The sequence below is a fragment of the Candoia aspera genome, chromosome 2 (genome assembly GCF_035149785.1).
Source record: "Candoia aspera isolate rCanAsp1 chromosome 2, rCanAsp1.hap2, whole genome shotgun sequence".
NCBI lineage: Eukaryota > Metazoa > Chordata > Lepidosauria > Squamata > Boidae > Candoia > Candoia aspera.
In genome coordinates this window covers 114031458-114057698 of record NC_086154.1, presented here as the reverse complement: position 1 = coordinate 114057698, position 26241 = coordinate 114031458, and the positions used below count along the sequence as shown (strand labels likewise).

The following is a 26241-nucleotide window of genomic DNA, read 5'->3' as shown; positions in this document are numbered from 1 at the left end:
AATCTCTTTTTTCCAGATGTGTTGTGTAAGATGAGCAGATATGGAGAATGGCCACTCTATAATAGCTCAGTGCAGAGCATCCACTTTGCATGCTGAAAGCCCCAGGTTCCACCTGCAGCATCTCCAGACAGGGTGGGGAAAGATTCATTTCTGAAACCAGGGCAACCAGACTTAATGCCTTTACCTATTTTGCCATGGCCTCATGATATGGCCTTCATCTCATCTTTAGACCTTAAGGCAACCTTAGGTGATCCTAAGCTGTGCCAGTTTTAATAATCTGATGCACTTTGCTAATAGTTCTGCTGGCAGTGCAATTAGGAAACAGTCTGCATCTTTTGGCCAATTGGCAGGGCACACCTCCTCCCCTTGGGCTCCTGGCACTGTCTTGTACTGCCATCTTTTTCCCCTCCAGGCAGAAAGAAATGGCCACAGCAGCCACTACCGTGTTGCCCAGTGGCCCCCTAGAAGCCACAGAAAAGCTGACTGGGGACCTGGGGGAGCTGGATAACAAAGAGGAAAAGGCCTTTGTCTCAGATCTAGCCAACACAAACTTCTTGTTTTACCATACAGTTTGCCCAGCCCACTGGTCATCTGTTCAACAATCTGGGCCGCAGCTGCTGGGTTTTGTAAATGCCAGTTCTGCTCTACCATTCAGCTTCCCCAGTTCTGACAGGTGCTTTGGCACAATGATAAGCAGGGAGAGGCAAGTCAGCCACCAGTCAAAATTTGCCATCTCCCCAAGTCCCATCACTGCATCACTGCCCTGACGGGCAGATGACTGCCTGGTGGCCAGTGATGTCCCAAACGCAGGAGGACAGGAAACCCAGGGAGCTTTACCAATAACTTTGTACCTGAATGGCTGGAATCAGGATATCACCATTTGGCAACAAGCCAGAACAGAAGCAGTTGATGCAGGATAAAGATTGACAATGGAGAAAGACAGCAACTGTAGAAAATGGTATAGTTTTCTGCCAGCTGAAGCATAGGTCAATAGCTCAGCATTTGGCAAGGGCCCCCAGTCTGCCCAGACAATCTTAATCCAAATGAATTGATGATCTGACCTGATATGCAGTTCCCTGTATATTGAGCCCACTGTTCTAGACAAAAAGGATTGATTTTCTATCATTGAGTCTGAGCTAAAATAAAAAAACTGGTGGTGCTGGGCTAGTAGCTCTGTTCGTCAATAGTGAATGTAAGCAAAGATAGGTTGCATTAGTTTATGCAATATTTTCACGTATTTCAAAACTCTTATTCCTAGATACATTAAAATAGGAGATAAGGAAGTGGAGTACCACCCCAATTTTCGCCTGATCCTGCACACCAAGTACTTCAATCCCCACTACAAGCCAGAGATGCAGGCTCAGTGCACACTGATCAACTTTTTGGTTACCAGGGATGGCTTGGAAGACCAGCTTTTAGCTGCTGTGGTTGCTAAGGAAAGACCTGACTTAGAGGAACTGAAGGTATTATCATTACTAGTGGTGAGCTTCTGACTTAGGGACCAACTGATGTTCATCTTAGTCAGTAATTCTAAAGAAAACCAAATAATTTAAGCCAGCTTACTCTGATGGTATTCAGAGGTATTGACCCAACGCTTATGAAACTTCAGCCAGCATGGACAGAGATTATGGAAGCTGAAGTCCCGCACATTTGGGAAGCACCAAGGTGGTCTAAGCAGGGAGTCTAAAACAAGTATCTCAATTGTCTTCTTCCGTAAGATACTTGTTCAGTATATCTCAGGACTTCAACAACCCAAGTGGGGAATAGTAGTGGTACGTAGCTGTCACCTCTAATACAATAGGTAAATATGTATTTAAAATGTATGACGTGTTAATGGAAAAAGTCCAAGAATTCATATCCCATTTTACTCAGCGGCTTCAGCTGAGACAGGAACCTGCAGCCCCATGTTGAAAATTGTCTAGTTTTGGAGCAGGAAGAAAGGAGATTTGCTGATAAATAACAAAAGCTCTTTTTCCCCATTCTGTTGCTGGTGTAGGCTACTCTCACAAAACAACAGAATGAATTTAAGATCATCCTGAAGGAACTAGAAGACTCCTTACTAGCTAGACTCTCTGCTGCGTCTGGAAACTTCCTAGGAGATACAGCCTTGGTGGAAAACCTCGAGACCACGAAACGCACAGCTAATGAGATAGAACAAAAAGTAAGTCAGCTGGTTCAACTTAGTGAACTATTGAACAACTTATTCAACTATGCTGTCGTGGCCTCAGCAACAGCACAGAGATGTGTCTCTCTCGTAAATGTGTGACTTACCAACCTAGCAGTGAAAGTGAAGTGCTGTAAGAGAACACTATAGTTCTCTAAAGCATGACTAGATATTACACACTGAAGACTGTTCATTTTTTTATTCTTTTAAAAAAAGTTTTTTTCTTATTTTTTTAGGTGAAAGAGGCTAAAGTTACTGAAGTACAAATTAATGAAGCCAGAGAGAACTACAGGCCGGCAGCAGAAAGGGCATCTCTGCTGTATTTTATATTAAATGACCTAAACAAAATCAACCCCATCTATCAGTTCTCTCTGAAGGTAACTAATAGCGGAACATGCTATTTGGGTAGTGATGGGTTATATTTCTGTAGAAAATAAGCTTTCTCTGTTCTTATGAAGTCCAAGACACCCTCAGCCTTTTTTGCAGATAATCTTACAGCTGCCCATTGGGACTCTTTGCCCATTGTAAGGAAGAATGCCTGAGGGCCAAGCAGAAAGAAGGGCCCTCAAGTCCCATGGAAAAACCTGCTAGAGAGCCAGATTTTGGGCCTTCTGTTTTGCTAACACCCAACTAAGGAGTCACCTCATGTTTTTGAGGACAACCCCTTTCTTGTGTCTCTTTCTTTCCCAGAATGCAAAGTAGGACATCTGCCTGAAACCCTACAGTTTTGTCTTTTGGCTTCTTCTTCTTTTCTGTTTAGGCTTTCAACGTGGTGTTTGAGAAAGCTATTCAGCGTACAGCTCCAGCAGAAGATGTGAAACACAGGGTGATCAACCTTACAGATGAGATCACCTATTCAGTTTATATGTACACAGCTCGGGGACTTTTTGAGAGAGACAAACTTATTTTTCTAGCCCAGGTTGCCTTTCAGGTAAAGTGACTGGATGATGGTCATGACAAAAATGTCAGTATTTCCCCCCTGCTTGATAAAAAGGATATACATGTGTAGAAAACTTGCTATTATATTGAAACTATAGCTAGCTACTAGCCTCATAGAGTATTAGAAACTGAGTTTACATATGATTTACTTGCCATGGTTTATTCAGTAAACTACAGCTGTCTGTGATCACGCAGCATGTAAAGCCATCAACCACAGTGGCTGGATTTATACAGTCCCTTAACCACAGCCAAGCCACATGATAGTGTGATATGATGTGTGAACCAGGCCACAAAATATTTTGCAAATGAGAGTAAAGGTTCTCAGGAGGGCAAGGATCACTCTGGCTAAGATCAAGTGTAGTATCTGTTCTTATTGCAAAACAAGTTTGGGGAAATATTCTTAAGAAAATGCATGCAGGAAAAAAAAATGTTCATAAATGAAGCAACTGGAATTGGAAGGCAGTTGGCCATGAAAGGTTAAAGCAGAAGACAGAGTGGAAATAACTTTAAACAATAAAGAATGCTTATCCAGCCAGGTGTTCCCTAGATTTGTGGGATGACAACTTCTATAATTCCCAGCCAATCTCCCCATTGATCATTCTGGCTGCAGATTTTCAGAGTTGCAATTAAGAAAAGCTCATTGAGAAATATGCTCTAGGGAAGTAAGGTCAGCACTGGCATGGCTACTAGCATCATTATGGCCCCCTTTCTCACTGAAAGCCCAAGCAGATGTTTGTCCTATAAGCTATCTTCAGTACTCTGGACACATCCAGCTCTAGGGAATAGCACTGTACAAAGACGTTCGTTTGCTCACTTTGCCCCAGATTCCCAAACTACCCCCTCTGGCTGGGGTTTATGTCCTTGCCTATAGGTTCACCATCTCTGAAAATCAATAAATTGGAAGGTTAATGAACTTGGTATTGTAGCCATAGCAGCTGTTGTTTGTTTGTTTAAAGTAAGGTATATCATCTGTAACATTCCTAATTTTTCTTATCTTCCCTAGGTCTTGTTGGTGAAAAAAGAAGTGAATCCAGTGGAACTGGACTTCCTTCTGCGTTTTCCCTTTAAAGCTGGTTTGACATCTCCAGTAGATTTCTTATTAGGTCAAGGATGGGGTGGAATTAAGGTTTGCTCAAAAACACTATTTGTAGCCTGAAATAGCAGTTGAAGGCAGTTTTCCACTCATCCCCCTCCCGTATCCGTATACAGTAATAGGCTTCCCTTAGGTCCAGTTTAGAAAATACCTTACCCTTTGCCAGGTGGGACAAGATGTCCTTTATTAAGGGTAGAGGGTATTTATTGGATACGCATGCGGTGTTTAATCCACGGTAATCTGTACAGAGCCGCAGTGACCCGTCCTTTTTCTCACGAAAGAGGACTGGCGCTCCTACTGGAGAGTTTGCAGGCTCGATAAAACCTCTTGCCAAGTTTTTGTCCACAAAGTCCCTCAATGCTGCCAGCTCCCTCTGGGTCATGGCATATATTTTGGGTTTGGGTAGGGGTACCCCTGGGACCAGTTCAATGGTACAGTCTGTTTTCCTGTGGGGGGGGAGTTTGTCCGCCTCTTTCTCGCCGAAGACGTCTGCGAAGTCCGTGTATTTGATTGGCAGTCCCTCTGGCAGCGCCGCCTCTCTGTGCTCTGAAGTCGTTGTTGCCCTCCCCATGGCTGCTCGGGGGACCCTGTTCCCTGTGGGTGCTTGATAACGCCCGTCAGCAAACTTAATCTCTCTGGTTTTCCAGTTGATAACTGGGTTTTGCTGCACGAGCCATGGGATCCCTAGTATGAGTAGAGGTTGCCCCACCGGTGCCACGATGAAAGCCAATTTTTCCTCGTGGCTGCCGAGCCTTAGCGCGGTTTCTCCGGTGTATTGGGTGACCGGGCCTCCTCCCGCTGCTGATCCGTCAAGCTGAGTGAACACCAAATGGTGCTGAAGTGGATAGCAGCGGAGGTTAAGTGCGGCTACCAGGTCTGGGTGCATTAGGCTTTTAGAGCAGCCAGAGTCAATCAGTGCCCAGACCTTTTCAGTCTTTTCCCCATGGGTGAGGGTGACATGGACATAGAGGGTGGGGCATTCCTCACTCACCCCTTTGTCATTGTGCCTGTTGCTCTTCTCCACCTGTCCTTTGGCGCCCCTTAGGCCAGGTGGCTGTCGTTTCCTGCCGGCTCGTCGGGATTGCTTCCCTCCTCCTCTGAGCTGTAGGGGAAATGTCTGGCCCGATACTCCCCCCTCGCTGCTGGTCGCTTTCTTGGCGCTGGGGTTGGTGCGGATGGTGCCCTCCTCGTGCTCTCTCTGGGTGTCGGTTTGGGGCATGCTGCCGCCTTATGGTCGTCCTTGCCGCACGTGAAGCACTGCCCTTTTGCAAAGCGCTGGTCCCGTTCCTCCTTCCACGGTTGGGATCTCGACTTCCCTGGCCTTGCAGCTGTCCGTGATGGTCTCGCTGTCTCCGCCTGCTGTGCTTCCCTCTGGGCTTGGCGGAATGTGTCGTGGGCGTCCTCTGCTTCCCCTGCCAGCCAGATCCACTCGGTCAGGGAGTTGGGGTTGTTGTGACAGAGTGCCCACCGGAGCACGTTCAAGTTAAGACCTTCTTTGAATTTCTCAATCAGGGTCGATTGAGACCAGGCTTCCACCTTGCCGGCTAGGGCTTGGAACTCCATGGCATACTCTGCCACGGAGCGCTGCCCTTGCCTGAGTGTTTTCAGCGTCCTTTTAGCTCTTTCTTGCTCCAGGGGGTCCCTGAAGTGCAGTTCCAGCGCTCGAAGGAATTCTGTGCTGTCCTGCAGCGCCCAGGCGCCTGATTGGCACAATTGGACATACCAATCCGCGGCCCGTCCTTTTAATTTTATGGCGAGGGCATTGACTTTGCCCCGTTCAGTCCTGAAACAGAGACCCCATTCTTCGAGGTAGTACCTCGCATTTGTTAGGAAAAAGGAGAGTTTCGAGGGGTCCCCATCAAACTTTATGCCAAAGTCCTTGGCTGCCATTCTGGCCTGGCTCCAGGTCACATCTGGGCCTTGCAGCGTGCTGTGTGGGGGCTGGTGCGGGTCGGATCGGCTCCAGGCGTCTGGCGGTGTCATTGTCATCTCTCACTGGGTCCCCTCGCCAGTAGGTCGTCTCATCGGCAGGGTGGGAGGGTGGGATGTCGTCCCTCTGGTGGCCTCTCAGAACCGGGCTCCTCCGTAGCCTCCGCCGTCCGCTGGGTCGCCGCTCCATCTCTCGTCCGGGTACGCCTCCAGTCGTCGGGTGGGCTCCTTGGACCGGGCTCCGTCATAGCCGTCACCACCCACTGGGTCGCCGCTCCGCCTCTCGTCTGGGTGCACCTCCAGTCGTCGGGTGGGCTCCTTGGACCGGGCTCCGCCGTAGCCGCCGCCTCCCGCGAGGTCGTCCCGCCATCTCTCGTCCGGGTGCGCCTCCACGATGCTGCCGCCGCGGGGTTCCTGCGCCGCCGTCAGCTGTTGGAGCAGCAGCCGTATCGCCTGCATCCCCTCCTCCAGCACGTCCAGCCTTGCCGCCGTCTGCAGACTCCCGCTGGTGCGCTCGCCGCTCCACTCGCCCTCGCCTCTGGTTGTCATGGAGGAAGGACCTTCCCTCGGTCCCTCCATGGTGCCAGGCGATCCCTCGATTCTGTCTGCCCTGGGTGTCGGTTCGGCTCGCGTCTCCTCCGGGGTGCCGGGCGAACCTGGAGAGGATCCCCTCGTCTCGCCCCCAGTGGCCCGCGGGCCCCGGGGCGCCGGGGTGGTTCCCTCCCACTCCTCTTCCCCCAAGCTGGATCCCATACTTACCTGGGCGTTGTGCCGCCCGGACCTCAGCCACATCCCGCCCGAGGGGAGGGGAGCTTCGCCGCCGGGTGCCGAGTGGTTGTTCATACCTAGCAGGGTCCCTCACAAGCTAGTTGGATAGGTGCTAGGTAAAAACTTTTTGTGGGTTCCCGTTTTTATGTCAGGGTCAGTCTCACTTCGCAATAAGGCACAGACTCACTTAATAGGTATTAAGGATTTCCGGTTTATTGGAATGGTGGCTGACAGAACGAAAAACGGGAACGGGGGTGCGGTGGTGAGGCACCCTGTTTATACCCTCTTGCGGGGTCCCGTGCTCCTCCACCCTTCATTGTCCCCAATCCCTCTTGATGGGCTCCTTGATGGCTGTGTGGGCATTTTCCCGGTGTCTTTCCTTGTCCTCTTGGTTCTGGTGTGTCCTCCAGGGCACCAGGTGCAGCTTATCACTGCTTATCTGAAGCCCTTCTTTTCAGCTGTATATGAGTCCATGGGTGTGGGTGCTTTGGGTGCTTGGATTAAGCACTGTTTTAATTATCTCCTTCCTCTTTTCCTTAATGATCATGATCCACGTTGTGAGGCTCTTCGTGCCTTGCAATGGGGTCATGACACCTGATCTCTTAGTATGATTAGACATACAAGGAATTTGACTTCGGTGGAAGAGCTCTCAATACATTTACATAACATCAAAAATAAACAATAGTAAAGTAATAATGTTATTTACTAAAACTATACAATCAAGAAAGAAAGAAAAATGAAGGAAAATAATACTACGGCTATTAACTAACACACACTCATATTTAAAGGGAGAATTAAGGGACAATATACTGCATCTGTTGTCTAACTGTTCACATTTAACAGAGCATTACCGGTCACATCTTGGCAGTCATGCCTTACCATACATTATCAATTATTATATCATGCTGCATTAATTAGGAGTTCAACAGAGCAATGGCACGAGGGAAAAAACTGTTTCAATGTCTAGATGTTTTGACATGTGGTACTCTCTAGCGCCATCCTGATGGTAGAAGTTGAAACAGTTTATGTCCAGCATGCGAAGGGTCTGCAGATATCTTCTCCGCCCTATTTTTGACCCTTGCAATATACAGGTCTTCTATAGAAGGCAGGTGGATTGCAATAATTCTTTCTGCAGACTTAACTATCCGTTGAAGTCTATATCTGTCCTGCTTGGTTGCGGAACCAAACCAGTCAGTTATAAAAGAACAGATAACAGATTCAATAATTCCTCTGTAGAACTGTATCAAAAGCTCCTGAGATAGATTAAACTTCCTAAGTTGACGCAGGAAGAACATCCTTTGTTGTGGCTTTTTGATGATAGTTCTGATGTTAACCATCCATTTCAGGTCTTGAGAAATTATGGAGCCCAAAAACTTAAAGGACTCTACTACTAATACTGGGCTATCGAATATAGTAAGGAGAGGGGAGTTAGAAGGATTCTTTCTAAAATCCACAACCATCTCTACAGTTTTGAGTGTAGTCAGTTTCAAGTTGTTATAACTATACCACAGGGCCAGTTGTTCTCTTCTTAATAACTCAGAAGAGGCCTGGCAAAATGCTGGGCTTCATAACTGTAGTAGAGTCCATAATAGATATGAACTTGCTCATGAAAGATTTGCTTCAGTCACAGTGTCAGGTACTAGCCAGTGCATGGTTTTGGTAGGCGCTATTTACTTTTAAAAAACATGTGATATGAGCTGCAGGACAGCAAGGATCTAGAGTAAGATATGCAAAGGGCAAACATGGTATAGGGGTGATTTCAGAAATGTAGATTTCAAATGTAGATTTCAAATGTAGGAACCGGTGTGTTACCAGGTGTAGCTGGACAGATATGAATTAGTTCTGAATAAATTCTAACCCTAAATTTGCATCAAACCAAACTATTCAAACCTGTCCAGGCAAGTCCAAGAAGTAGATGGACATTTTCATCATTGATTAGTTATAGTATTATGGCACAGTTTGGCAAAATCAGTTTATCCTCTTTGATATCATTGACCTTGGCTCATATCCAGACCCTTATCATGCTGTTTTCCAGAGTGGCAAATACATTAGATTGCCAAGACTATCATTAGGCCAAAGGCTCTTTTAATCCCAGAGCAATGGCTGGGTCCTGTTAAGGACCACCACAATGGAAAAACTGTTGTACTTGGATAGCCACACCATACTCATTAACATAGGTTTGTGGTAAACTGTTTCTCTAAGTATAAACACTCTTCCATGTCTGGGAACTGCAGGTTACCTTGGGTGGTTTTTCATTTACAAGGAGCAAACTGTTTATCAGAACTGTCTGCCCTTTGAGGATATTATATATTAAAGTGTTAGTGAGAGTGTCCTGAAAGCTAAATAAACCATACTTTCCGCCTTACTAATTTTGTACATCTGGAGATGAATATTGTCCCTTACCAGAACTTTTTTAAGGTCCAAGATATGCATTTGACCACCTGCAGGTTTAGTTCCCCTTAGAATCAAGAACTTTAGCACCACACGGTCATTTCCTTCCAGTGTTCCTGCTACTTCTATTGCTTCAATTATGTCGTCCTTATTGGCTAGAATCAAGGCAAGGACAGGTGATCCATTTGTATCCCCTTCCACCCTCTGAAGAAGAAAGTGGTCAGCAATACAAGTCAGGAATTTCTGGGCAGGACCATGTCTGGCTGAGTTTTTCTCTCAACAGAGGTCACATAATTAGTCTGCCATTGCTGCTATTACAGTATGCAAAGCAATTCACCATATCCTTTAGTATTTTACTAATATTTGAGATGCTTTATTTCTTTCTGTTGCAACACTTCTAGAAGGTAGCACATTGATGGAGACTGATTAGAACCAAGTGGTCTAACTAGCCATTCATGGGCAAGGATGCAATAGAACACTGCATCTGCTGTTGCTGTATTCTCAGGTACTTTCTGAAATGGATGAATTCAAAAACTTGGACAGCGATATTGAAGGCTCTGCTAAGCGATGGAAAAAATTTGTAGAATCAGAGACCCCTGAAAAGGAAGTTTTCCCCAAGGAGTGGAAGAATAAGACAGCCCTACAAAAGCTGTGCATGATGCGATGCATGAGGCCAGACCGCATGACCTATGCAGTCAAGTACGTATCATGTTTTCTTCTACAGGCTTGGAAAGTAGGAAACCTGAGGGTGCTTCACTTGGAGAGTGGAGAACATTGTCATATGGAGCAGCTCATAGTACAGCTTGGTATGTTATTCCAAAGACCTGGGTGTTAAGAGTCTTGGCCTGCTCCGGCCTTTTGCCTGCTATACAGTCAAAAGACAACATGGCCTGATGCAGTCCAGAGGTTCAAGGCAAGCAACAAATGTATCCATCTTGCAGATAGGGACACACAAACATGGGCACTGAGGGATCAGACAGACCTATATATACGTACATCTGGTTGTGTTTGTTTATCAACAACTCCAGAAAGCTTGAGCTGGTACAAAATGCTGATAATTCTGTAAGAATAGAAACAAATATACAAATAGAAATAGTTGCAAATGTTCAATTGGGTTTTATGTGTGTGTGTGGGGGTGTTGGTCTCATAGTTATAGTTACTTTTATGGTTTTAACAATACAAAGAAAAAAAAATCAATTTTTCGTGCTTGTGAATGGCTAATCTACTCCACTGCAAGAACTGAATAATACATTTCTGCTATTTAAATTAGCACAAAATCCCACTCAGATTGTTTTTTTAAGGCTCAAATGAAAATGTATTTGCTTTATATTTGAAAAAAAATGCTAACAAGTAGTCTGTTTTCCTGAAAGCAGGGAGGAAAGGCAATCAGATCTTTTGGATTACAGCACCTGTAGCCCTCAGCCAGCATGGCCAGTAGGCAGGGTTTTGGGGAGCTGTGGTCCGAAACATCTGGAGGGCACTATGTTGCTTGCTGTAAGACCATTCATGCAGAAAGCTGTTAATGTATTAGAGAACTACCACTGGATTCCATTGGGCCTCTGCCATTTCCAGTGCTATTTCATGTGGAGCGGCTCTGTCATCAGTTCACAGTGGAGAAAGTACCAGTCTCAATTATTTGTATCTCTGTTCTAACAATGTAAGAGCAAGTGTGCCTAAATCTGCCTCATGGAATTCAGTGGAACTTACTCTTAAGCAGCTGCTGACAGGATTACAACCTAAAGTTCCTGTGACTGAAGCTATGGGTTGATAATTCCCCAGATTCTGTTTGTTTTAGTGAGGTATCTGTAAACTCTGTCTCTGCTCTCCTCTCTCTCTCTCTCTCTCTCTCTCTCTCCCCCTTTCCAAAAATACGATTTTCTCAGAAACTTTGTGGAAGAGAAGATGGGAAGTAAATTTGTTGAAGGGCGAAGTGTTGAATTCTCCAAGTCCTATGAAGAAAGCAGTCCATCCACACCAATATTTTTCATTCTCTCTCCTGGAGTTGATCCCCTGAAAGATGTTGAAGCCCTAGGTAAGTTGATAGAGCTTTTTTTAAAAAAAATTATCCCACCTTTACTATCTTTATAAGTAACTCAAGGGGGGGAACGTACCCAATATTCCTTCCTCCTATTTTCCCCACAACAACCACCTTGTGAGGTGATACACTCCCTGCACTAAATACTCCCTATAGCCAATAAGACATTGGCTGGTGCTGTCCACAGACAGACAACAAAGTTACTAATTTTACAGATGGTCACACACTGGCATGGGCAATGCACAAGGAAAATAGGACAAGAACAAGCAACGAACAGCTGCAGCTTTTAAATTGTATTATTGCTCCTAGGTCAAAAGCTTGGCTTCACCATAGACAATGGGAAAATCCATAATGTGTCCCTGGGACAAGGGCAAGAGGTTGTGGCTGAAAACGCTCTGGATGTGGCTGCAGTAGAGGGACATTGGGTCATTCTCCAGGTATTAAATACCCATAGATTTCCTGTTTACAGCTTCTAGATTTGTCAGCTGTACTGATTCCATACAGTACTCCCTTTCCTACATGATTAAACAATTAGTCAGTCAATGAATAGTCACCACAGATTGCACAAACTGTCTGCAGTCTGATCCAAAAACAAACCTACAATAAATAAATCTCCAAATATTTGCTGGATATCCTTTGTCCAGAAATGCAGAATGCACACCGGCAATGGTTGTCACAAGGCAACCACACTATTGTGTGCCAAGGACCCTGCTGCAGCCTTTGGACAGAAGTATCCACCATTTCAGAGAAGTTTAATAATTTCATAATGTGATTGTACCCCTTCCCTCTGCTTCTCAAAAGGTGGGGTATTTTTAGTAATAAGGCTGATCCAAGGAGCACACAGAGTTACATAATGGTATTACTCCTTAAATACAAGAGATATCAGGTGCTGCTCTGGGCTAGCACATTACTCATAGAGAAGAAATCATAAATAATATACAGTGCAAGCAACTTTAAACACACAGCAGAGTCAGCAGAGAATGAATTGCTCACTACAACTTCATAGAATAATGCAGAAGGCTGAGCATTTTCTCTAAGATTTCTCACTAGAAAAGACCCAAGCCTTGGAACAGGAGACAAGGGCAGTTTAAAATAGCAGTCTAGTCTTTGCCAGAGTGGGCTCAGACCAAAGAGAGAGAAGAAGAGAGAGGCTAAACTTCCTCAGTGCCAAATAACATAATTTTATAATCTTGCAGAATATACATCTGGTAGCCAAGTGGCTGGGCACGCTGGATAAGAAAGTTGAACGCTACAGCATTGGGAGTCATAACGATTACCGCGTATTCATGAGTGCTGAACCTGCTCCTTCTCCAGATTCTCACATTATTCCTCAGGGCCTGCTGGAAAATGCCATTAAAATCACAAATGAACCTCCAACTGGCATGCATGCCAACTTACACAAAGCCCTCGACCTCTTTACGCAGGTAAACAGACTCACCTGTCCAATTTGTTATGCCTTTCTAGCCTCAAGTCACAGTTCTAAAATACTAGTAGAAGAATTGGTTTTCCTTATTTTGGGAGGACTGCCAGCAGTGTGTTGGCTAGAACAGTTACTAAAGACTTGCCTTGCTTCTGGAGATTAGGACAGCCTTTGTGTTCTGCCCATGTACTGTTTATTCCCCTCAAGTTTAGATTATCTTTTTTTTGGGTTTGCTTAGGTAAATTTTTAGACCTTTACAAAGTGCCCAGTGGTGACATGGCAGACAACACCAAACAAGATGAGGACTTAGCAGAATTGTCACTATCTCAAAAACATAGTTGGGGTCAAGTCAGGACCTAAAATTAGTCCTTTCCTTTCTTCTGGTAGCATCTGGGAGAGCCATTCCCATTCTGTATATCAGAACTGTGACTCCTTCTAGCCAAAATACTGAAATTAAAAAAGCACATGCCTTTGTGGGAACAGAATTCTGATCTTGAATGAATTTCTAAACAAGGGCTTTGGTGGTAGGCAGTCTGAAGATAAAATTAAAATGCTAAATTAAGAACTGAAGGATTCAGCAAAGAATTGGGGTAAGGCAAAAATGGTACTGTCTAACCCAAACTTTCTCAACTTTTTGACCCTGGAGGAACCCTTGAAATATTTTTCAGGCCTTAGGGAACCCCTGCACATCCAGGCTGAAATACAGACCAGAAGTTACAAAATTATTATATTTGTTTCATGTGTAGGCCTGCATATACGCATTAACAGCATTCTTAAACTAAACAAAAAGAATGAAGCTTGCCTCTTTAATGTGAAGTTGCCTGAATTTGAAATAATTTTTTAAATAAATCATGATCTCCCAGGAACCCCCAGTGACCTCTTGCAGAACTCTAGGGCTCCACAGAACCCTGGTTGAGTAACCCTGACCTAACTACTGCACTGTGCTGGAGCCTTGAAAGCCTAGGATTTGCTGGCAGCCCTTTGATTTGCTGCTTCCTTCCTTCTGATTGCTATTTAATTTTCCACAGCTACTATTCTCCATCAGAATTCTATATTAACTCTGAATTCTCTGAAAATAATTGGAATGAGAGTGTTCCTAAAGCCCTGGGCATTTACTTGAGAGTAATATTTTCTGAGACCGATAGTGACCTTTAGATTACTCCAGAAAAAGCCCTTGTCATTGCTGTGCTATTGCAGGCTCCCCGTTGAGTTTCCACAGTGGGAGGAGTACTTTACATCCATCCTACAACATTCCTTTGATACCTACCTAGCTACTGCGGGTGAGGCTATTTGAAATTTAGCTCACAGCTCCTGTAACCCTGCCAATGGATGCCATTTATTTTTAAACCCATATTTTAATTAGCAACAAAGTATATTTCTACTTTTTAAATGAAAGATTGGTAGACTGCTGTAATACTACAGTGCTACGTTTTGTGGGGAGGGTGTTTTTGTGGGAGGTTTTTGTTCGTTTGTTTTCTATTATCATCATCATCATCATATGAAGTCACTACCACTTTTGCAACATGATTTGTATTGGTAACTGAAAAATACTGTGTTTATAATTAAAAATATAGTAATACAATGTTACAGTACTATTCCTGTCCTTAATTATGAAGGACTATGGCTGGATAACTATTTAACATTAATTAAAATACCAGTTTAAAAAGACTGTGGTCATAATATGGCACTCCCTACAGAACTGTAATGAGCACGTAAGAAGGTATGACGGGGCCCTCTCCCCAATACGTTAGTGCCTAACTTAAAATCCTATTAAAGTGGTGGGTGAGTAGCTCTAAAGGCAGATAGACCTGAAGGAATCATGCTGTTCCTCCATTCTTCTGAAAACAGAAAGCGTTCAGCATCCTGCATTCTGAGGGAGAGAAAATGAGGGTGTGTGAATGAGAGGATCTTGTGGACGTCCTGAACAGAGCAAGAGGCTGCCTAGCATAGAAGAACCACCCCCGGGTTACGGCCAAAGGAATTTAATGTAGATCTCCTGGGGGCTCCTGAGCGATTAGCCTGAATTACAGCAATAAGCATAGTAACAGCAATGATAGCATACTATTTTGTGCAAAAGTATTCCCTCTTTACTTTTCACATACCCTTTTAGGATACCCTGGAAATGTGCACCAAGGAAATTGAGTTCAAGTGCATTCTCTTTGCCCTCTGCTACTTCCATGCAGTGGTAGCAGAACGGAGGAAATTTGGAGCACAGGGTTGGAACAGGTCTTACCCCTTTAACAATGGAGATCTCACCATTTCCATCAATGTCCTGTATAATTACCTGGAAGCCAACGTGAAGGTAGAAACTCATTTGCATGCTAGTGCAATTATAAAGTAATAACTAATAGTCTGCTTTTCCAATGGCTTGATTAATGAACTAGATTTGTGAGGAATAAAGCAACATTGCACAGGGCAGCATATCGCTGTAGACAGCGTGTTTCCTTTTTTGGGGGGGTGGGGTCAGGGCTCCTAGACTTTGTCAAAAGGAGTTCTCCACTTTTTGACATGGAACTGCTTTAAATGAGGGCAACATTTCCAGCAACTGAAAAGTAAAACTCTCGTGTTTCTGCAAACACAAATTGTGGGTCAGCATAATGAGAATCATTTTATTACTTCCCTCAAAATCTCTTGCAGATTCCTGTTGTACTCCATGCAATTTCTATGCCATTATACAGGAAAAAATGGGAGAAGCAGTTCTGTAAGAACTCTTCCTTCTATAAGGGTATCAATGGACCCCCAAGGCTGTGACACCCAGACCCCCCCCTTTTTTTGTGGCCCCATGAATTCCTCCCCAACTTCATTGCCAAATTTTGAGACCCTGCCTGTAAATCTGTAAATCTGGTTTAAATATGAAATGTGCTTGTGTTTAAAAATGTGTCTTAAAAAGTAACCTGGTGGCCTTTAGAAAGGCCTTGAAAACTGGTTCTTCCCCAGGCACTAGGCCAGAATGTTACATGAGCCCATTTTTCTTGTTTTTAAATGGAAGTTGCCTCCGTCATTATGAGTTTTTAATAATTTCTATTGTACTTTTTATTTTATTTTTCCTCTGTTAAATGCCTAGAGTCCCATGCCAAGTGGTCAGCCATACAAACTAAAATAATAAATACTGGAGGTGGGGATTCAGGCTCCACCCCCTTGCATGACACAGCCCTAGTTTACATCCTCGTTTCATCAACTGGAGTCCTCAAGCCTCCCCAAATCTATGTGTACCCCACAGCTGCCAAAAAGCATTTATTTGCTTCAGATGATAGTCTGAAGATAAATCAAGATAAATATTTCTGCAGTCCTGAAATAAAATATTCTCTATATTACCATTCATTTTCTGAAAAGTACTATTTGAAAAATGCACTGTACACTCTAGGAATTCTGGGAGTTCCAGTTTCAACACAACAGGCAGGCACTAATTGGGGAAGCCATACTGTGGCTATTCTCTACTAAAAAGCTGCATTCCTTTGTATTATGGTCCAAGGAATAGAGTTCTACCTGCTAATATCACAGCCAGGAATATTGTCCATCACTCTCTAGGTCCCATGGGATGATTTACGGTATCTCTTTGGTGAAATCATGTATGGAGGACATATTACTGATGACTGGGACCGCAGATTGTGTCGGACTTACCTCGCCGAATACATCCGCATGGAAATGCTGGAAGGCGAAATGTTTCTGGCTCCAGGATTCCTCATTCCACCCAATAGTGATTACAAGGTGAAAACAGGGTGTATCTAGCGGTACAGAGAATCAGGCAGGCAGGGCAGTAAAGATTGCCACTTCACCCACCAGATACTTGCCACATACATAACCAGTAGTAAAACAGGGGGAGAGAGAGAAAGTTGACTTGGATTCATCTTGACTTGGAGGATATAGAAAGCTAATCTGGAGCAAGCCAAAGCAGTTTTCAGATGGCTATGAGAAAAAGCATTTTAATTGTAAGCAAGTTAGACAGACGTTCCTGACAGGACTATCAAATGGGAGACGTAGTTTGGGGGGATAATTTAAAATCTCACTGGCCTTCTTCCAAGAGATCCCAAGAAAGGAGGCTGTCACTGGTCAGGCTGGCCCTCCTGAGGCCCCCAGTCCATCAACTGAGGAGCCCTTCATCCTTCAGGTCAGCCCTAGCCCTAGCTAGCTATTTACCAGTCCTGAAACAGAAACAGCAGCTCCATAACAATGCAGTCTTGTACGTGGGGAAGGTTTTAAGAGAAATGCTCTTATTCAACCTACAAAGCCAAATCTCTAGATATGAAAAGGCATTTCTTGGGAAAAGGAAAATATAGGAAAAGTAACAGAAGACACGAATCTCACAGAATTCAAACAAAGTAAATATGGCTGCTAGCTAAACCTATTCATTACAATCTGGGAATTATCCCATTGGGATGTTGGTAGAAAGACTCTCTGCCTGCCTGCCTTTGTTTTCTTTTTCTCTATGGAGACTCTCCTCCTTCAGAGAATGTGCAGGAAATTGGGCACCAGCCTCTTTAGGGAGACTGACTGTTTTAGCCAATCAAGGAAAATACTGTCTGATATCCCAAGCTTAGCTAACCAATCAGAAAGTACCTAGTTCTATCCATCTTCCTAACAGCCCTTGCTGGAATGATGAGGTTGCAGTCTAGTTTTCACAAGTTGTATCGATAGAATTAGTAGAAACAGGCTTTTATGGGAAACAGAAACTGAATTAATTTATGCCTCTCAACATGAGATCAATTTACCAGATGTTTTAAGGCACCAGAGAAAACCTGGAGGTTTATCAAAAGAGCAGCTTTGGCTCTGGACACAAAGTAGACTGGAAGCCTTCAGGTGAAGGTCAGAATGCACAGGCTGGGCTACTTGAATGAACTAATTGCTGAGTATCAGCTAATACTTCTATAAAATACATGTTTCATAGGGCTATCACGAGTATATTGATGAAAACCTACCACCTGAGAGCCCTTACCTGTATGGGCTCCATCCAAACGCAGAGATTGGTTTCCTCACTATTACCTCAGAGAAACTTTTCCGCACAGTGCTGGAGATGCAACCCAAAGAATCCGATGCCGGAGGAGGAACTGGTGTATCCCGTGAAGAAAAGGTAAGGATCCGTGTCATTTCTTAAGAGTATGGTATTTGATTATTATTACTAGTATTTGATTCTTTTAAATTCCCCACTTGCTCTGCCTCTCCCACTGTCAGGTCTTGTTTTGTAGAAGTTGGTTGATCTCTGATTCATATTTAAGTTGGGTTGGATCTGGTTAGTGCTTGGATGGCAGACCACTTGGGAATATCCAGGGCTGTTGACTAGACAATTAAAAAAAAATCCCTGAAGATGGTAGGGTCTAACCACTTCCAAGATGCTGTCAAGAAAACTGCCTGGTTGCAGCCCCAGGATTGACACTTAAGAACATCTTTACCTTTTCTTGGGTTTTTGGGCTGGCCTTGGCTTGGCTCTTCTTTGACCACAAGGAAATGAGGGATAAAATGAAATAGATTGATCATTCAAGTACTTTGCTTACTCAGTAAACTGTGACAAGCAATAAAACATATAATTGGCCTTTTGTGTGTCAGGTGAAATCAGTGCTAGATGAGATCTTGGATCGGCTTCCAGAGCCCTTCAACATGGTGGAAATTATAGCAAAAGCAGCTGAGAAAACACCATACGTAGTAGTTGCTTTCCAGGAATGTGAACGAATGAACATCCTCACCAGTGAAATCAGACGCTCTTTGAAGGAACTGAACTTGGGACTTAAGGTGACTGCGTATTACATTCTCTTGCTAGGGCTATCTGCAATAACACAATTATCAGCTATTTCAGCTGGTATACTGATCCAGGAAAAATGAGTGGAAAATTGTTTCTTGGTAATATGTGAGATCAACAAGCTTCAGTTGGTAGACAAAAATACCCTTCTGCTGAATTTAATCCTTTTTGTAACACCAAAATAGGGCTTTTCTTTTCTTCTGTGCAAGTTACCCCTTACCCTCACCTCATTGGTTTATTCCCCACTGCCCTTTCTCTTGCTTTCCCCTTCCATTTATCCCATCTGCCTCCTGATCCCCCCCCCAACATCTCTTTTTTGCTGTTTTTGTAGAGAGACTGTTATGCATACCGGGTATTTCTCTATGAGAGAGAAAATGGCTGATCTATACAGATGGGGTGGGGTTAGGCAAATTTAAGCAGATACTCAATTAATATACACCCCCCGCTTTTTTTTTTGTCCTTGCCCTACCCTTGGGCATGCATGCACATATACAGAACAAGCCTGCCACTCACATACACTGAGAGGATGAAATCTCCAGGACTGCTTTCAGCTGGAGTGGGCAACTTTAGGTTGATAAGCTGTGCACTGCACTGAATTAGATCTGTACATATTAGATCTGTTCTTCCTTTTGGGGTGAATTGTCTTAAATTCAGAATAGTTTCCTTTGAGTAACAAAATCTGTGTATTTAAACATGTGAAAATTGAGGGCGATTGATCCAAAGTGTGGCTGAGATATAATTTCATGCACTGGCAATTGCTTGCCTTCAGTATACAGTATAGAAAATGTATAGTCCAGAAGCTATGCCAAACCATCCAACAAGAAGGATTAATTCTGAGAAGTCTCCACAATCATACAGTACAGGGCAGCAAATATTTTCCACCAGGGGTTGCACTTAAGGGTTTAAAGTTATTTTGGCCTCCAAGATGCCAGAGAACCCTGCTAAGGGTTGTTAGCAGGCATTGGGCTGAAAACTAAGGCAGTTTAAGGCTGTGTGTGTGTGTTTGTGTGTGTGTAACATTACATACAATATGCCTTGAGGAGGCTTAGTGAAGCAATGTAATGGTGCTGTGCAAACATTTCTCCTTTATGCATTAATGCAGCTGCATCTTCTGGAAGGCTCATACAGCTGCTTTAAAAACTGTCTCTAGTTGTTTGCATTAGTCTGTACATGAACAGACAGCACTTCTCCAGGAATTGCAACACAGCCACTGGGGGTAGTCTTCAAAGTACTAATACTCTTTGCAAAGGAGTCCTTTTAAATGCTTAGCTGGAAGCTAAAAGCTATATGGGGTTGCTCAAAAACCTGGATAGATTTTCATGTTGAAACTCTAAAGCACAAGCATTCAGAGGCATAAAGGAACTGATTTTTAGAGTAGAAAATTACGTGTGTGTATGCTATGCTTATGTTCGTTATTCATATTACAATCAGTCAATCACCTAATTTCAGCCCTGGCAGTTATTAACAGTTAACTGGGAATATAACCTTATTTTTCATAGTAGTATGTTGGGAAATTTAAATTGCCATAGTACCGTAATTAACTTGAGGGAAAATGCTGAAAGCTCCCCATAAGGGAACAACAATTTGCTTATTGGATAATACAATTCTGAAAGGACCTTTATTAACATTCAGATAATCAGGACCAAGTGGGATGCCATTTCCTTAGTTACACTGAAAATATTTAGACAGACAATATATTCAGACAGGATGTTCTGATTAACAGCAACAACCAATTAAAAACTTTTCTTTTACTTTTTCCAAAGGGTGAGCTGACAATCACAACAGACATGGAGGAACTATCCAATGCTCTTTACTATGACAATGTGTCCGAATCCTGGACAAAACGTGCCTATCCATCTTTACTTAGCTTAGCAGCATGGTATGCAGACCTACTGCTCCGGATCAGGGTGAGGGCTATGAAACCTTAGTTAAAACCTTGCACAGTCTCTCTCTTTTTTTTAAGTACTTTGTGGTAAAATTTGTTGTAAATTCTTAAGGCTGATTTTTCTAAAAAGCTGAAAACCTGCCCTTAAGCATTGTTCTCATATTGGGATCTTTGTTTGCTGAGCTTGGTTTTCTTCTTGCAAACTAGGTAACATTGTCAGTGTTTTCTTTCATTACCAAACTAGGTAACATTGTCAGTGCTCTGACACAAGGGAGAGGGGTTTGCTGGCTTTTTATGTGTAGCAGCTTGTCCTACCTGTGTTGATCAGGATTGGTGTAGTTTGTCTACCTGTTTCTGATTGGTTTACCTGGCTTGGTTGGCTCTATCGCTTCATTGCACAGTAGATTGTTCCTACTTGTCATGTTGTTCTCACTTAAAGTCCCTTCTTGTTGATTGCTGGAGGATAAGGAAGAATGTGCCCGAGGCTGTTTGCTTCCTTCTTGGGTTTGTTTGTTTTTTTGTAGTTTGTACACTGGGATTACCTCCATGTGTCTGTTAATGGCTGATCTATCAGAATGCCTGGCTTCCAGGAATTCTTTTGCATTGATCTAAAACAGTTTCCCAGTTGAATTTATGGTTAAATTTGTCTACGTGCTGTGAAATTAAAGAATTGTCATCATGTCTTGTGAGAACAGATGTTTATGGATTTGTTCTGATAATCTTCTGCCTGTTTTTCCTACATGGTGGCATTCACAGTCCTTGCATTGTACCTTGTAATTAATTCCTGTTCTGTCTTCTTTGCTTGTTGGATCTTCGAGTTTGCTTCAAATGTTTTGGAGGGATTTTGTTGGTTTGTGCACTACTCCAATGCCTAGTGAATGAAGTAATCTGCTTGTGATTTTATATATGTATGTACGTACTGTATGTGCATCCTGCCATGGTGGCCGGTTGCATCCTGCCAGGGCATCTGGTGCCAAACATCCTATTACGGGCATAAGGAGGGAACCTCCTGGGGAGCTATCAAAGCAGGAAGCAGGGAGCAACTGCAGGGTGGGCGCAAATGTGCACGGGAGGATTTTAGCCGAGCGAGAGGCTACCAGGATCAAAGGACTGTGGTGCGAATTTCAGCACCATGGACAGATCAAAGAGAGTGATTGCAGGCTTGAAGGACCGGGTAAGAGACTTGAGGGTGAAGTTCGCTGGGGACCCCAAAAGCCTGGCCTGCTTCCTAACCCATGTGAGGGGGTTCATGGAGGAATGGGGGGCTCTTTCCCCACAGAAGACTGCAAGGTGCAGTACATCTCAACCCATCTTGAAGGCGAGGTGTCAGAATCGTTAGTGGAGTTGCACAATTCAGAAGCTCCAGAACTGGTCCATTTTGAGAGCTTTATGAGCGCTCTAAGGGATAGATTTGAAGATCCCCTAAGATGAGGGCTAAGACAAGACTGCAGTACATTAAGCAGGGAAGCAGGTCTGTCTCAGAATACGCTATGGAGTTTAAAAGGCTGGCCAGAAAGCTAACCAACTGGCCAGAATCACTGAATATTGAATACTTCCAAGGGAGACTGCACCCAGAGATCCTCGAGTGGTCCTTAGCAAGGGGGGACCCCAGAACCCTGAGAGGATGGATTTGCCTGGCTGGTGAAGTAGAAGATATGCAATTCCCATCAAGAGACAGTAATGAGCCCAAACGGTAGGGAAGCAACCAGCGCCACCGACCCCTGCACCAGAGAAGTGGGGAATGTGTAAGTCATGGGAAGAGGAAAAGGAGTGAAGGGCCAAGAGACGATTGTGTTTTAAATGTGGCAAAGAAGGGCATTGCATCACCAGCTGCCTGCAATTGTTGACTCTGACAAACAGTAGGATGGGGGAGAGTGGTGCTAAGACCCCAGGCGTGAAACCCAAGGGAACTGCAGCCGCTGTGAAGACCTGTGAATTCTCATCAGAAGGGGGAGACTCAACTGAAGAAATCCAGCTGACGGGAAATGGCATGAGCTTGTTCTGAGCTGCTCCAAGGAACAGGCTAAGCCATGTGGGCGTGAAGACCCAATGGTGAGTGCGAACTGCCCAGCAATGCTTGTGAGGGTGCAGATCAAGACATTGTGGGGGGGCGGCAATGTGAGTCTAGCAGGCCTGCTGGATTTGGGGTGCATGAGATGACCCTACCCTAGTAACCGGACCAAGACCGAAAGCGAGAAAACTAAAGGAGCCTATAAGTTTCATTCAACTTGATGGGACAGAAATGAGAGGGGGCCCTCTGGAGTACTGCACCGAAAGGGTTCAGATGCGAATAGGGAGCCACATAGAGACTCTAAGGTTTATAGTGGCCCCGACCTCTGATCAGCCTGTAGTGCTGGGAGTAGCATGGTTGCAAGCACAAAACCCTCAGGTGGACTGGGTAACTGGGAAGTTAACTTTCAAGGACGGAACTTACGAGGAGTCAACTCCTAAAACGCGGAAGGCAGCACCTGAACTAATAGGGGCAGCTGCCGAATTGGTGGTGGTGGGGGTGACAGGAGAGGAAAGCAACCTCATTCCCCTGCAGTACAGAGATTTAAAGGAAGTGTTCGGGGAAGTGGAGTCCAACCAGCTCCCCCCACAGAAAGTCAGACTGCACTATAGAATTGGAACCAGACGCAGTATTGCCCAAGAGTAAACTGTACTCCATGACTCACAAGGAACTGGAGGCACTGAGGGAGTTCATTGACAAAAACTTAGAGCGAGGTTCATTCGCCTGGCCAATTCATCAATGGCTGCACCCATCCTATTCAGAACCAAGGACAGATCCTTGAGATTGTGCACCGATTACCGGGGGTTGAATGCCATCTGTACATCAAATAAGTACCCCTTACTGCTGATGAAGGACATGTTGGCACACCTGTCAAAAGGGAGGATCTTCACCAAGCTGGACTTAAGGGAACCATACTTCCGAGTACAAATACGTGAGGGGGATGAATGGAAACCAGTGTTTAATTGCTTAGTAATGCCCTTCAGATTGAGGGGGAGCCTGGGGGTCTTCATGCAATTGATAAATGAGGTGCTGCACGATTTTCTGTACCCGGGGGTGCTAGTCTATTTAGATGATATCCTGGTCTACACTGAAACAATGGAGCATGTGGCTTTGGTGAGAGAGGTGCTGAAACAGTTCCTACAGAAGCAACTGTACGCTAAGCTCTCAAAATGTGAATTCCACAGAGAACAGTTGGATTACCTGGGGTATCGGGTATCAAGCAAGGGGATTGAGATGGACCTGGGGAAAGTACGGGATGTGGTGGCATGGGAGCCCCCTCAAACAAGGCAGCTACCAAGTTTTCTGGGGTTTGCCAACTTTTAGTGGCAGTTTATTCCCCACTTTGCACAAGTGGCTCTACCTCTCACTGACTTGCTAAAAACAAAAGGAAAGGGAAACGCGAAAGGGGCAAAGAGACCCAGGGCAGCCGTACAGTGGACAGCAGAATGCCAGGCACCTTTTGAGCAATTAAAATCACTATTCACCTTGGAGCCGGTGTTAAGACACCCTGACCCCACAAAGCCCCTGGTCGTGCAGGTCAATGCATCAGACGTGGCTATCCTTTTACAAAAGAATGGGGAAGGGGAGCTAGGACCATGTGCTTACCTCTCCTGTAAATTCACTGACACTGGGTGCTGCTGGCACATGTAGGAGAAGCGTTTGCAGTACACTGGGCTTTCATGACTTGGAGGCATTTACTAGAGAGGGCAGCTCATCCTTTTGAGGTCTGGACAGATCATAAAAATTTAGAAGTGCTGCACACCCCAAGAAAGCTAAACCCCAAGCAGATTAGGTGGGTAAAGTTCTTTAGCAGGTTCAGTTTCAACCTAAAGTATTTCCCACGGGGAAGGAATTTTTTGGCTGATGCTTTATCCCAGCTACCGCAACACAACAGCCAGAGAGAGGTGGTAGACACAATCCTCCCTACCCAACAGCTGGGGATGGCAGCGGTCACTAGGAGTCAGAAGTCTAAACCCACCCTACGTGTAGAGGACATGCAAAATGAGCTACGGTCAGTATGACAAGTTGATGTGTGGCTGCAAGCCCATAAAGACAAATTGATAGAGAGACAAGGATTTTGGTGGAGTGGAGATAGACTGTATGTTCTGGAGCCATTGAGAAGAAAAATACTACAGAGGGGTCACGATGCAAAGTCGCAGGGCATTTCAGATTCCTAAAACCTTTACACCTATTAAGACGGCAATTCTGGTGGCCAACTTTTCGTAAGGATGTAGAGGAGTATGTAGCCAGTTGCCCGATCTGTGCCATGGCCAAAAGAGTGGGGGGGGGGAGCCCAGAGGACTGCTACAAAATGTAGCAAGCCCCACACACCCTTGAAAGCAAATATCCATGGACTTCATAGTAGATTGCCCGAGAGCCGCAAGATAACGGTGATCTGGGTGGTGACTGATTTATTTTCAAAGCAAGCCCACTTCATTCCCTACACTAGCATACCGACTGCAGGGCAACTAGCCAAGCTGTTTGTGGAGCACACGTATAGATTACACAGAACCCCCGAGCGGATTGTGAGCAACTGAAATGTATAATTCACCTCAAAATTTTGGAGGGCATTTCTCAAAATAATTGGCGTGGGGCAGGGGCTGAGCTCGAGTCATCATCCAGAGATGAACGGAGCATGTGAATGATTCAACCAGGTCCTGAAGCAATATCTTAGGTGTTATATTAGCTATCAACAGGATGATTAGGTGGACTTACTCCCACCTAATCTCCCACAAGTATGTTACTTGTGGAAGTAACATACAACAACTCAGTGCACCAGAGTACTGGGATTCAACCATTTCAAGTAGTAAATGGGCAGGAGCTCGTGGCATTCTCAGAACTGCAAAAGGCAAGTCCAAAATCATTCCGCTAGATGAATAGGTGAAGCACATAGCAGACGGATGGCCAGTAATAGAGGAAGTGTTGAAAAACGCTAAGGAAAATTACAAAAAATATGCTGACTGCAAGAGAGCACCGGAATGGCAACTAAAAGTGGGGGAGAAAGTATATTTGTCCACCAAGTTCTTAAAAGTCCTCACAGCTTTCGAAAAAGCTAGGTGCGAAGTACGTGGGGCCTTTCCCCATCACCAAAATAATAATGTGACAGTGCAGTTGCAGTTACCAAAGAACTTGAGAAAAATCCACCCCGCTTTCCACTGCAGTTTACTAAAACCAGTTAAGGACTCAGAGCGCTGGCACCCAGGACAATCCCCACCAACCCCAACACAACAGACTCTCAGTTAACCAGCACCCATGGGGATTGGTAGATGCCAGATAAATGTAGTTCCTGGTTGCTTGAGAGTTACTATTAAATTTTTATTTAAAGTATTATTTCTTCCATTTTTTGCCGGTTGCTTGAGAGTGAGTTCTGGTTAACTGAGAGTCTACTATATTACTTCTTCGATTTTTTTTGCCAGCTGCTTCAGAGTTCTGGTTGCTTGAGTTCTGGTTAACTGAGAATCTACTGTATTAGTTAACAGAGAGCAGCACTTTGAAGTGCAAGTGAGATTGGATTCCAGACGACAATGAGGGAGGTTACAGTATTTAGTTTGGTGGAAACATATCCCCAAATCTCAGAATAAGTGGATGGACAGCAATCATGTGGAAGCACCTAGCCTAGTGAAAAAATTCCATGACAGATTCCCAGCAAAGCCAAAGTAGAGGTCGAAAGAAACAGGGAAGATTATGTTTGGGGGGCAGGATGTCAGGATGTGCATCCTGCCAGGGCACCTGGTGCCAAACATCCTATTACAGGCATAAGGAGGGAACCTCCTGGGGATCTATCAAAGCAGGAAGCAACTGCAGGGTGGGCGCAAATGTGCACGGGAGGATTTTAGCCAAGCAAGAGGCTGCCAGGATCAAAGGACTGTGGTGCG

General features: G+C 44.5%; 1 protein-coding gene across 1 annotated transcript in view; it reads left to right on the top strand.

Moving 5' to 3' along the window:
* The window catches only part of DNAH17 (dynein axonemal heavy chain 17), a 128146-nt gene that overhangs the window by 98256 nt on the left and 3649 nt on the right, over positions 1-26241 (top strand). The window contains exons 65-78 of the mRNA XM_063293325.1: positions 1259-1463; positions 1997-2161; positions 2401-2541; positions 2925-3095; positions 4107-4229; positions 9790-9983; positions 11168-11316; positions 11629-11756; positions 12516-12743; positions 14850-15041; positions 16268-16447; positions 17625-17807; positions 18281-18463; positions 20234-20377. Of these exons, the coding sequence (XP_063149395.1) occupies positions 1259-1463; positions 1997-2161; positions 2401-2541; positions 2925-3095; positions 4107-4229; positions 9790-9983; positions 11168-11316; positions 11629-11756; positions 12516-12743; positions 14850-15041; positions 16268-16447; positions 17625-17807; positions 18281-18463; positions 20234-20377 (2386 nt within the window). The remainder of the gene's footprint in view (positions 1-1258; positions 1464-1996; positions 2162-2400; positions 2542-2924; positions 3096-4106; positions 4230-9789; positions 9984-11167; positions 11317-11628; positions 11757-12515; positions 12744-14849; positions 15042-16267; positions 16448-17624; positions 17808-18280; positions 18464-20233; positions 20378-26241) is intronic.